Source organism: Spinacia oleracea, chromosome 6, assembly GCF_020520425.1.
Source record: "Spinacia oleracea cultivar Varoflay chromosome 6, BTI_SOV_V1, whole genome shotgun sequence".
Lineage (NCBI taxonomy): Eukaryota > Viridiplantae > Streptophyta > Magnoliopsida > Caryophyllales > Amaranthaceae > Spinacia > Spinacia oleracea.
Genome location: NC_079492.1, coordinates 146,278,343 through 146,291,130, shown reverse-complemented (window position 1 = coordinate 146,291,130; position 12,788 = coordinate 146,278,343). Strand labels below are relative to the sequence as shown.

The following is a 12,788-nucleotide window of genomic DNA, read 5'->3' as shown; positions in this document are numbered from 1 at the left end:
GTACCAAAAATAAAAGTAAAAATCAAATTGAAATCACAGCTAAACAATGTTTACACATACGACAACTATAAGTGTTCCTAATATTCACGGCAGTTATTATGTTTAAGGTTGAGTTATTTCTCCAATATGCAAAGAATGATGTTCCCCCTAAGCGGCGAGTGGAGTGCCACAATTCCATTCAAGGGGCGAAGTCAGATCTTTTGTATACGGGGGCCGAAATTTTGTATTGGATTACTTGTCTAATTTCCTAAAAATAAAATACTACAATTTAAATAATCAATTCAACTATCTTTTTTTTGTTGTTTATTATAGTAAAATATAAATTGACCAATTTTTTTTAATATTTGAAGATACGAACCCTAAAATACTTGAACACCATAAACAAATAAGTTTTAAATAACACCGGCTAAGTACCGTTATGTTTAAAGTAGCTAGGTAACGAACATTAAGTAACATCTATTAATTAAGTATTAAACGTATATACTTCGTATATTTTGTTGGGCAACATACTTATTGTTCCGGTGTTGTAAAGATGGAAACAATGGGCTTCGAATGAAGGCCCTTTTGTATGTGTTGAAGATCTTGCTTGTTTGAATGAGTGGAGTCCGAATTCACCTGCACAAGAGCAAAGTCACTGGCCTCGGGGGTGTTTCCGAGGAAAGCCCCTCCGATGCCTAAGTAAGAATGATGCTCGGATTCTAGAGAGAAGTTCTCTAGAAGAGTAGTCTTAAGGCGATAAATTGGACGTACCTTGAGGTGTGAGCCTTGGCGGCCTATTTATAGTGTTTGCATAATAAATGCCCATAGGTCACTTATTGTTATTGGGCCTTGGGCCTTAATGGATGGCTGAATAGCCATTGGTAGGTTTGATGTTGTTGTTTAGAGCCATTGGGCTTTGGACTTAGTGGCCCAATTGAGAATCAATTGGGAGCCCAAACAACATGCCCCCCAGACCCGGTCCATTTAGAATTAAATGGGTGGGTTTCCAGCTGTCAGAAGTCCGAAAGTTCCCTCTCTTTTTTGAAAAGGGATGATTTGCATTGATGACAAGTGTTGGGAATTGTACTGTGTCATGGAGATCGTGGGTTTGAGGAAGTTGATGCGCCCTTTCTCTTTTCTATAAATACTGGGTGCCTTGCTCCTTTTAAACTTTTTACTCCTTATTTCAAACCCATTCTCTCTCTAAATTCCGGCGATCGCAGTGCAATTTGCTTCTTCAGATCTACGAAATTCGGCCAACTTTAGACTTCGGGAACTTGTGTTGTTCGCTTTATCGGCGAATTCCGCTTCGGAAAAAGGTAATTTGTTTCTGAGTTCTCCTTTTTTCTTCGTTCTTCCTTCTACCCCTCAATCTAAACCCTAGATCGAGATTTCGCGACCATGGCAAAGAATAGGGGCAAAAACAAGTTCGTTGTTGGCTCCTCTAGTGAGAGAGAGAACGTGCCTTCGGGGAGGTTACCGAAATCTTCGAGGGGTCGACCTTCGGAGAGGCCGTTGGAGAAGAGTTCGATTGGTTGGGATGCTTCCGAAGATGAACGTGCAACCTCTGGTGAGAGAGCTGGTTTTTCGGGTGTTCGTCGTCGTTACTCCGAGTTTCCAGTTCATTGGTCGGAAGCTGATCCGAAGGGCAAGTATGCCTCAATTTTGCATGAGACCACGCAGATCGACGGTCCGTTGGAGAAATCGGTCAGCGGTGACTGGTTGGTGGAAGCGAAGTTAGGGAATTATCATCGGAAGGCCGAGGAGCTATACGGAATTCAGCATGCCTTGGGGTACTGGTGCGAGCTTCCTGAACAAGAGCGTCCTCGGGTGACTCATCCACCGAGGGGGTTCATTTCCGTGTATACTCACCATTTGGAGAATGGTCTCCGCTTTCCTTTGGATCCGTTCGTATCCGAGGTTTTGGTGTCGTACAACATTAGTTTGGCCCAGCTCACACCCAAATCTATGAGGCACATAATCGGATTTAGATGGGTGTGTGACTTCGTCAATTTCCCTTGCTCTGTCGCTATTTTTCGGGATCTTCACGATCTGGTTCTCAACCATGCTTCCAAGGGTGATGGGTATGGTTGGTGGACCATTGTCAACAAGAAGTCCCGAAAGAGGGGGGATCCGAACTACATCACGGCGTACCCCTACCTTAGCTCTGACCACAATTGGAAGACGGAGTGGTTGCTCGTCCGTGTGCCGACGGATCCGAAGCATCCCAACTTTTATCGTCCTCCGAAGTGGTTCGTGGCTCCTGATCCTGATATGAGGGGTGTGGCGGCTCCAGATCGGAACCATCGCCACTATGTGGACCTCCTCCAGTGGTTCTTGGCTCAAGAGGATAACCACCGACTGCCGTCTAGCTGGCTCCCGAATCTCAATTACATTCTGAGGGAGGACATTCTTGCTGTTGCCGGTCTCAGCAGGATTTTTGACAGGGGTAGGTGTCTTTCGGCTGAGACCGTTTTTTCAGTGAGTTTGTCCTCTTTCCTGTTTCGTTTTGCTGACATGTTTTGTGCTTTGTTTTTGCAGAGTACGGCTTTAGCTGCATTGATCCTAAGAAGTTGGGCATTTCTTTGGATTTGAAGACTATTCACGACCCGGCTCCCGAGTACAAGTTCGGAAAAGATAACCCTCGTAATCCTCGTCTGAAGGATTACGTGTTGTCTCCTTTGGGGGTTGCTCGGATATCCGAAGTTCGAGCTGATCCGTGGGATTCCGCCTCTTCTGTTGAAGCTGTTCCTGTGAAGGTTGTGCTTCCTGAGTTGAAGACGACTTCGGATCCGGTGAGTGTTCATTTATAGGCTCGATTTTCTGTTTATCTTTTTCTTTTCGGTTGGCCGTCGGCTAACGTCTTGGTCCTGGACCATCTTTTTAGGGTCCTGGGACTGACGCTGTGCCGCGTGCCGTTCCTTCGGTTTCATCTCCGGCTCGGATAGATATCTCTTTATCTAGGAACCGGGTATTTCCCGCTTTTTTCTCTATTTCTTCCTTTTTCCTCTTTTACATTCGTTGACCCTTGGTCTCCCCTTTTTAGGATCAACGCAAAAGGAAGGGTAGCACTCTTTTGAGGCCTTCCACGCATCCGAAGAAAGCGAAGGCTTCTCAGCCCTCGGAGAAGGTATTTGTTCTGACTTGGAGTTTTTGTAGTTCGTTTCTCCCCTTTTCGGAAACTAATCTTTGAATGCTTGCTATGCAGGAAGCAGTTTCGGAAGTCATGCCTCCTCCTAAGAATCTTCTTCACTTCATGCCCTTGCCAGGGCAGAAGTTAAAGAGTGTGGTGGTTGCTGAACCGCCGGCCGTGGATCAGCCGCTGATCGAGGAAGATATCATCCCTTCTCCCCTTAAACCATCTGCTGCTTTGGGGATCGAAATCCAGGATATCACCGAGGTGATGGAGGCGATTGAAGCCGATTTTGTTCCTGGTTCGGATGTCCCTGAGGTAGCTGGGGAGAAGAAGGAGTCTGCTGATCTTCCCTTCGAGAGGGAGAAGAGTCCAGACAAGGAGATGATAGATCTCTCGGGCCCCGAAGCTGCGGTCCCCGAGGTTCAGAAGGAGGTTCCCTCTGCTGGAGAGGAGGAGCAGCCCGAGCAAGGTTTGACGAGGAAGAGGCGCCACTCAACTTTGGGTTCTACTTCTACCTCGGCCCTGGATAGGCTGATCCATGCTGATCCCTGTTCGGATGTTCCGCTAAAACGGATCCCCGAAGAAGTAAGGGAGGCGATGGCTCGATATGCCAGGGCTCCGATTTTGGGAGAGGACCCTTTGGCTCACGTGGGATCCTTGGTGGGCCCCGAGGCTGCTCGGGAGAATCTGCTTCGTGCTAACCCGCAGTGGAGGGTTCCTGGGGCCGAAGAGAGGAATCCGGCAATGATGGCCCAGTACTATCTGAACGAGGTAATTTGCTAGATTTTTCTCTTTGAGTTGTGTTTTTGTTTTATGTTTTTCCTATTTTGCTCATCTTTCTCTCGTTCCCAGGCTGTTTTCTGGTCTTCGTTCGCTTCCGAGTGTAGCTCGGTTGAGGAGAAACAACTGAGGAAATATCGTGAGGCTTATGCTCGTGATATTCCCATTTTGGACCAGAAGGCTGGGCAACTCCTCTCCGAGCTTACGGAACTCAAGCAGCTGTACCTTCACTATAGTCGCGAGGCTAGAGAGTCTGCTGAGAAGATCGGGACCGAGGTTGGCCAGCTCATCTTCCGAGTTGAAGAGGATGCTGAGAAGATCGCTTCCTTTGCTGAGGAGAAGAAGGATATGGCCGCTAAGTTCGCTAGCGAACTTGAGGAAAAAGATAGACTCTTCCAGGAGATGAAGTCTAAATTTGAAGCGGCCGACAAGGAGCGTAAAGAGGCGGAGTTAAGGCTCCACCATTTTGTCCAGCATCGGGAGCTGATCCAGCAGCAAGCTGATAAGGTGCCTGTCCTTCGGCTGAAGCTTCGGGAAAAAGATGACTATATTCGGAAGCTGGAGCAGGAGCGAGTCAACCTCTACACTGCTGATCAGTGTAGAGAGCAGTACTGGAACGGCATCCTGGGTGCTCGGCGCATGTTTGCGAAGCACATGCCTCACTTCCCTTGGAACGAGAAAGTTCCTCTATGGATGCAGGCCGAGGACCACTTGGTGGAATGCCAAGCTGATCGAGATGAAGCTGAAGCTGAACGCCAAGCTGCTCTTGCAGAGGCTCGGGCCCAGAAGGCAACTTCCGAAGGTGATACCACTGCTGGGGGTTCTTCGAAGGATGCTCCCCTAGGGGCCGCTTCTGAGACTCCCAAGAGTTAGGGATTCGGGCAGTCGTCTTCTTCAGAGTCGGTCGGTTCCAGTTGAGGACTTCCGAATATGTGCTTGCTTTTCCCCCTTTTGCCTCGGCGCTGCGTTGTACTCATTTCTTTTTGCTTTCTTTAGTACTTCGGTAGGCCGGTATTGTCTGTTGATGGCTGCCGATTTTAACTTGTTTCATTTTGTTTTCAATTTTTGAGGTTTTCGATGTGTTTGTACTTCCCCCAAATATTGAATAAAAAATGAATGTTTGTTACTTGGCTGCTTCTTTTCAACTTGTTCTTTCGCAATTTTTAGGTCTTTAAATCCGTAGATTTCTCGAGCTCCTCTTTCTGTAGACTTGCTAAAAACCTTTTGATCTTGCGAGCTCTTTAAATCCGTAGATCTGCTAAGAGACTCTTTAGTTTTGCGAGTTCTTCAAATCCGTAGATCTGCTAAGAGACTCTTTGACTTTGTGAGTTCTTCAAATCCGTAGATCTGCTAAGAGACTCTTTAGTTTCCAGACTCTTCAAATCCGTCGATCTGCTCAGAGGTTTGGATTGTTCTTCCGATCTCTTGTGGTTCGGAAACCTGGGCAAGAGATCGCTAGTCTGCCTCTTTAGTTATGCCTTCGGCGATCCGTGGATCTGAGCCGGAGTTTTATAACTTGATTCGAGCGACTGTTTGTTGCGAACAAATTTTATTAGGGTACCGCGAATCCGAGGATTCTGGACGGTTCCCTGAAGTGTATGATTTGGTCATTTCTTGCATTTTATCAAGGAATGGGCAAAGTCAACCTGTTTTTGGTCTCGGATTGATCAGATCCGAGGCTGCAATATATATAAAGGGACAATAAATGTAGAGATAAGTTTAATGAAACACATGGTGCCAATGGCTTTCCTCTTCTCATTAAACAACTTACTTGGTTTACAGACAGAGATCATACAAAATATTTCTTGAGAACATCGGTATTCCAATGGTTCTTCAGAATTGTTCCATCTAACTGTTTCAGCATATACGTGCCTGGCCTTTTTTCGGAATGGATGATGTATGGTCCTTCCCAAGTGGCTGAGAGTTTGCCATGGATCCGTCCTTTCTGAACCGAGGCGGCGTTTCTGAGTACTAGATCACCGACTTTTAGGGGTCTGGCGTTGACTCTTCGGTTGTAATGCTTGTTGACCCTCTGCAAATAGGCTGCGTTGAGTGTCCTTGCATCGTTCCGAGCTTCATCCAGTAGATCGAGAGCTTCGGATAGAAGCTGGTTGTTGCTTTCTCCTTGGAGCCCATCATACCTGTTGTATGCCTGGATCCTCAGGCTTTCTGTTCCGATTTCCACAGGAATTACAGCTTCGGATCCGTATACAAGGTGGAACGGTGTTTGTCCGGTAGCTTCTTTTTCAGTGGTCCGAAGGGACCATAGCGTTCCGGGTAGCTCTTCTAACCATTTGTTTTTGTCATCCTCGACTCTTTTCTTGAGTGCGTTGAGGATGAGTTTGTTAGCGGCTTCGGCTTGCCCGTTGCTTTGTGGGTGACAGACTGCCGAGTATGCTAGGTGTATGCCGAACTGTTTGCACCACTTTTGCAACGGGGTGTTGTCGAACTGTTTCCCGTGGTCGAAGACCATCAGTCTTGGTATGCCGAACCTTGTGATGATGTTCTGCCATATGAACTTGCGGACCTGAGGTTCGGTGATGGAGGAGACAGCTTCGGCTTCGATCCATTTGCTAAAATAGTCGACTCCTACAATCAACCACTTCTTCTGGTTCGTCGCTGAGGGGAAGGGACCAATGATGTCTAACCCCCACTGTGCGAATGGTAAGGGATACAGTGTTGATTGTAGGGCTTGAGCTGGTTGATGGATGGCTGGTGCGAACTTTTGGCATTTCTCGCATTTCCTTGCCATCTGCTTTGCCTCGGAAACCATAGTGGGCCACCAGTACCCAGCCCGAAGGGCTTTATGTGCTAATGTCCTACCTCCAATGTGGTTTCCGCATATCCCGAGGTGGATTTCCCTTAGGATGTAGTCAGCGTCTGTTGGACCCACACATTTTAGCAGCGGAGCAGAGAATGATTTCCTCATGAGCTCTCCTTCGGCGCTGATGATGAACCATCTGTTGAATCTTTTCAGTTTTCTCGCTTGCAGCTTATCTTCAGGAAGTTCTCCCCTTTCTTTGTATGCAACTACTGCGTCCATCCAGCTCGGTTCGGTGCGTAAGCTGCATACTGTGGTGGGTAGCAAGTCGATGCTTCTCTCCTGGTGAACTTCCACGTGGACCGACCTGTTTAGGTCGATGAGTGTCGAGCTTGCGAGTTTTGACAGTGCGTCTGCTTGCGCGTTCTGTCCTCGGGGAATGAGGATGACTTCAAAGGATCTTAACTTTGACGTTAAGGTTTTAATCTTTGCTAAATAGGCTGTCATGCTGGGCCATTTGGCCTCATACTCTCCTCGGATCTGGTTGGCTACAAGCTGGGAATCAGTTTTGAGGCGAACATGTTCGGCCTCCAGGGATAAACAAAGCTCTATCCCTGCGATTGCGGCCTCGTATTCGGCCTCGTTGTTGGTTGCTTTGAAGCCGAACTTCAATGCATACTCTATGCTTTTCCCCGTCGGGGGGATTAGTACAACTCCTGCCCCTGAGCCGTTTACTGTGGAAGATCCGTCAGTGAAGACCTCCCAAGTGCTTTTCGTATCATCCAACATTTCCTGGTATGAGCACTCGGCCAAGAAGTCTGCCAATGCTTGTGCTTTGATTGCTGTCCTCGGCTGATATTTGATGCCGAACTCTGATAGTTCGAAGGCCCAGGCAGCCAATCTTCCTGACCTCTCTATTTTGTCGAGTACTTTTTCGAGCGGTTGGTCAGTTAGCACTGTGATCTGGTGGGAGTCGAAGTATGGCCTCAGTTTTCGTGCAGCTACCACTACTGCATATGCGACTTTCTCGATGAGTGGGTACCGGGTTTCGGCTCCTGTAAGTGTTCGGCTGGTGAAGTAGATTGGCTGTTGCTTCTTTTCTTCTTCCCGAAGAAGCACTGCGCTGACGGTTCCAGGGCTAACTGCGACATATAGGTACAGGGTTTCCCCCTCCTTTGGTCTGGCCAGTGTCGGCAGTTGAGCTAGGTGGGCTCTGAGTTGCTGAAAAGCTTCTTTTTGCTCCTGTTCCCATATCAGTTCGGGATCCACTTTCCTCGGGACCCCCTTTTTCTTGACTGGTTCTGCTTCTCCTCCGGGGAGGTTCTTTGGTTTCAGTGCCTTGAAGAAGGGGGCTCCCTTGTCCGAGGCTTTTGATATGAACCTTGTTAGTGCGGCTAACCTGCCGGTTAGCCTCTGCACATCTCTCTTGGTCTTCGGCTCGGGTAAATCCAATGCCGCTTGGACTTTGTCTGGGTTCGCATCAATTCCTCTTTCGCTCACCATGAATCCGAGGAATTTCCCTGACTTCACCCCGAAGACGCATTTTTTTGGGTTCAGCTTCATGCTGTATTTCCTCAGATTTCCGAAGGTCTCTGCCAAGTCTTTGACATGGTCTTCCTCCTTGATGCTTTTTACGATGGAGTCATCCACGTAGACCTCCACGTTCCTCCCTTTCTGGTCGGCGAAGACGTGGTCAACTAACCTCTGGTAGGTGGCTCCGGCATTTTTTAAGCCGAAAGGCATCATTTTGTAGTTGAACACTCCTGCGCTTGTGATGAACGCTGTCTTTGCCCTGTCATCGGGGTGCGTGAATACTTGGTGGTAGCCTGAAAAGGCATCCATGAAGCTGAGCAGTGCATGGCCGCTGGTGGAGTCAACCAGTTGATCTATCCTTGGCAGGGGATAGCAGTCTTTGGGGCAGGCTCGGTTCAGATCTGTGAAATCTACGCACATTCGCCATGAGCCGTTCGCTTTCTTGACCATCACCACGTTGGCCAGCCACTTCGGATACATGCATGGTTCGATGAATCCGGCCTCTTGCAACTTTTTAACCTCCTCGGCGATGGCTTTGTTTTTCTCCGAGGAGTAATTTCTCTTTTTTTGCTTGATTGGCCGAGCTTCAGCGTTGACATCCAGCTTGTGACAAATCAGCTTCGGATTTATCCCTGGCATATCTGCTGCTGACCATGCGAAGATGTCTTTGTGATCCCTGAGTAGTCGGATCAAATCGATTCGGAGCCCCGAGCTTAGGCCCTTGCCTATTCGGACGCTCCTGTCTGAATTATCTTCGAGGAAGACATCCTCCATTTCTTGATCTGGTTCGGGAGATAGGGTTTCGGGGCGAGCATCAACTTCTGCGGGAGACAAGCTGCTCGTGCTTGCTCTTCTTCTTTTTGCCTCGCTTTCTTCTCCCTTAGCTCCTTTTTCTTCCTCGGGGCCGTCCTCTAGTTTGGGCTTTCGGACAGCAGTGTGGCAGGTTCTTCTCGCCACTTCTTGATCACCCCTGATTCGTTCGGCGAATCCTGCATCCGAGACGTATATCATCAGCTGGTGGTATGTGGAGGGGACTGCTTGCATCTTGTGAATCATGGTTCTCCCCATGATTACGTTGTATACGGAGTCGCAGTCCATCACCAAAAATTCGTCCCGAAGGGTTTTTGCTGCCTGGCCTTCGCCCACTGTGACTGGCAGGGTGATCTTTCCTCGAGGGATAGCTGCGGATCCGTTGAATCCGATCAGAGGATAACTGACTTTCGTCAGTGCTTCCTCTGGCTCTTCGAGGATCAGCTGCTCGAAGCAGTTTCTGAAGATGATATTGACGGCACTTCCTCCGTCGACTAATACTCGATGTACGTTGTGGTTATTGAGGTCCATGGAGATGACCAGAGGATCATCATGCTTGTACTGGACTCCGAAGCAATCATCAGCAGTGAAGGTCATGTTCGGGGGGTGTGGCTGGTTGTCTCCCACCGCGCTGAAGTTGACCCGATGGGAGAGGGCTCTTAGGTGTTTTTTGCTGGCCTGGCCAGACTTCTGTCCCCCGAACACCACTAGGATGTCATTTTTCTTGTGCCCTGTTGCTTCGTAGACCCTTTTCTGGGGTTGCTCGTGTTGTTTGCCGCTTGCGGCCTTTTCTTTTTCCTCCCTTCGGTCTAACAAGTACTGTTTCAGGTAGCCTCGGCGAACGAGGTCCTCAATGTTGTCTTTCAGCGAGTTGCATTCTTCGGTATGGTGACCGAAGTCATCATGGAACTCGCACCATTTGTTCTTGTTTCTCCGAGCTGGGTTGGACTTGAGCTTCCCAGGTAGTTTCCACTTTTCGTCATTTCTGTTGAGGCTGAATATCTCCTTTCGGGGCAGAGCTAGTGGAGTGTAGTTGGTGTACTTGGGTTGAAGTTCACCCCTTCTCCCGTCTTTCTTCGGGCTCATCTCTCTAGCTCCTACTTTCTCTTTCCCCTTCCTTGAGCTACCCTCGGGCTTGCTCTGGGTATTCTTTGTGTCTCTCGGATCCGACGATCCTTTCAGTCTTGCAGCGGCCTTGTTGAACTCCTCGGTTCTGATGAACGCGTCAGCCATTTGGAGCACGTCAGCTATTCTGGAGGGGTTCTTCATTGAGAGTTCGTCACGGAACTTCCCTTCCTGGAGCGCGTGCTTCAAGGCGAAGATGGCCACGTCTGGCTGCAAGTTTGGTATGTTTGTTGATTCCTTCATGAATCTGGCCATGAATTCTCTCAGACTTTCGTCTCTTTCTTGTTGGATTGAGGTCAGTTCTGCTGTGGTTCGCTCGGGGCGATTGTTGCTCACGAACTGTGTGCAGAATCTCTTTTTCAGCTTTTTCCAGCTCTTGATCGATCCCTTCGGCAGCGATCTAAACCACTCTCCCGCCACTCCGGTTAGCGTGGTTGGGAAGTATTTACACCAGCATGCTTCGGAGTAGGGACTCAAGAACATTTGCTGCTCGTAGGAGATGACATGATCCCTCGGATCTGTGATTCCGCTGTAGGTTAGGTGAGCTGGCAGTCTTACCTTCGGTATTTCTTCCGTAATCAGCTCGTCCGAGAAAGGGGATGACGTAGGAGTCATGATTCTTTTCCCGAGTCTAGCCCTGATGCCTTCGTTTGCCGAGGTTCTATGATTAGAACGTTCGGGCGTACGATGGGGGCTAGGGGTTCGATCATGCCTCCTGTCTCTTCTTCTTTCTCGGCTACTGACCTCGGGTCGTTCGCCAGATCTGCTCGACTCACCTACCCCGAGTCTCGTGTGGATCGAAGGTCTTAACCTTGAGTGGACCGAGGGCCTCAACCTGCTGAGCACCGAGCTTCGGATCCGAGTGTTACGAGTAGTTGATTCGCTTTGGAGAGCTGTTGGAGTAGGCGATGGTCTCGCAAACCAATCTGGTTGCTGTTGTGCCCTTTTTTGGGTGTCCCACGTGCTTTCCGTCCACCTCGACGTCAAGTGTGTTCCTGTCAAGGGAAGGAGTTCTCGTTCGGGTCTGGACACTTCCGCACTGGGTGGCTCGTTCAGCCTTCGCCTGGTCCTCCTCTCTTCTCTGCGGTCGTTTGCCAGTCCTTGCTGCTTCTCATTGAAGAGGAAGTTTTGCATGATGGTCATGGCCGCAGTGAGCTCTTCCCTAGTTGGAATCGGAGGTCCTGCATTTGTGGCGGTCGTAGCTCTGCTTGGCTGTGACCTCGCCATCGATTGAGGGTGCCCCTCTTGGTCAGATTCTGAATCTGACCGCACCATCATATCGTCGTCATTGTTAACAACATCATTCACCATTTTCGCGGAAAGAGGTGGTTGATGTCTTCCAAAGGCTTTGAAGTGTTCTTCCCCACAGACGGCGCCAAATTGTTCCGGTGTTGTAAAGATGGAAACAATGGGCTTCGAATGAAGGCCCTTTTGTATGTGTTGAAGATCTTGCTTGTTTGAATGAGTGGAGTCCGAATTCACCTGCACAAGAGCAAAGTCACTGGCCTCGGGGGTGTTTCCGAGGAAAGCCCCTCCGATGCCTAAGTAAGAATGATGCTCGGATTCTAGAGAGAAGTTCTCTAGAAGAGTAGTCTTAAGGCGATAAATTGGACGTACCTTGAGGTGTGAGCCTTGGCGGCCTATTTATAGTGTTTGCATAATAAATGCCCATAGGTCACTTATTGTTATTGGGCCTTGGGCCTTAATGGATGGCTGAATAGCCATTGGTAGGTTTGATATTGTTGTTTAGAGCCATTGGGCTTTGGACTTAGTGGCCCAATTGAGAATCAATTGGGAGCCCAAACACTTATTATCTATTTCCATTGAATAATATTTCATGAAAAATCTAAAGCACTTAAAAAATGTAATGGAAACAATAAAAGAAGTTTGAGAAACGAATATAAGTTCAATGGATTTCGTAAACAAGAAACGATAGATTTATCAAATATTACAAAACTAGCATATAGGCAGCAAACATCAAATACCAACTCAGTCAAGGGGAAGTTATTCATTAATGCAACTTTTACTAAATATTTCTAGAATCTTAGGGGGGGCATGGCCCACATAGCTTCGCCGCCACTGCCATTCATCATTAACCTTGCCCAATGAAAAACCACACAGAGTCCTATGAAAGCATACATGGTATACAGAGAGTAAAGTTGGGCAGAGCTAGGAAAGAGGAGTGACCCTAGAGAAGCCAATGCCATTGTCCCAAAAACAATCATCATTTCTTCGTAGAATATCTAGTAATTATTGTTGGTGGCGACCTCAAGGATGACAATGGTGGTGATCAGTGGCGGACCTTGAACGGTTTTATGAGAGGGGCCGGTAGAGAAAAATTAAAATACAATTATACACAAACTTTTGGGTGGCCGTAACTAAAAATACACTATAAAATTTTTCGGCCGGGGGGCCAGGCCCACCCCAGCCATCACAAAGATCCACCACTGGTGGTGATGGTTTTAAAAAGACATAGCAATAGAACAGAAGCCAAAGAATAGAGAGTAGTATGGCGAAAGGATTGGTGGAAAAAGGGGAAGTGGTATCAGTCTTCAACTGAAGCAATGTAAGGAGGAATGTAGCTATATATGAAGATGAAGATAGTATTCAAGGCTTTTGGATTCAGTGATTCCAGCGACTGGATTGTATTTGTATTTGTAGGTG

At 48.1% G+C, this 12,788-nt stretch overlaps 1 protein-coding gene across 2 annotated transcripts; it reads left to right on the top strand.

The window, feature by feature from the left end:
* Nucleotides 1-519: 519 nt before the first annotated feature.
* On the top strand, nucleotides 520-5,167 carry LOC130462671 (uncharacterized). Of its 2 annotated transcripts, XM_056831415.1 has the most exons (6): nucleotides 520-2,428; nucleotides 2,521-2,774; nucleotides 2,867-2,950; nucleotides 3,026-3,109; nucleotides 3,188-3,886; nucleotides 3,968-5,167. In XM_056831415.1, the coding sequence occupies exons 1-6, from the start codon at nucleotides 1,381-1,383 to the stop codon at nucleotides 4,766-4,768; spliced, it is 2,970 nt and encodes a 989-aa protein (XP_056687393.1). In that variant the 5' UTR covers nucleotides 520-1,380; the 3' UTR covers nucleotides 4,769-5,167. The 2 variants fall into 2 exon arrangements, with proteins under 2 accessions (XP_056687393.1, XP_056687394.1); XM_056831416.1 differs by lacking the exon at nucleotides 2,867-2,950.
* The last annotated feature ends 7,621 nt before the right edge of the window (nucleotides 5,168-12,788 follow it).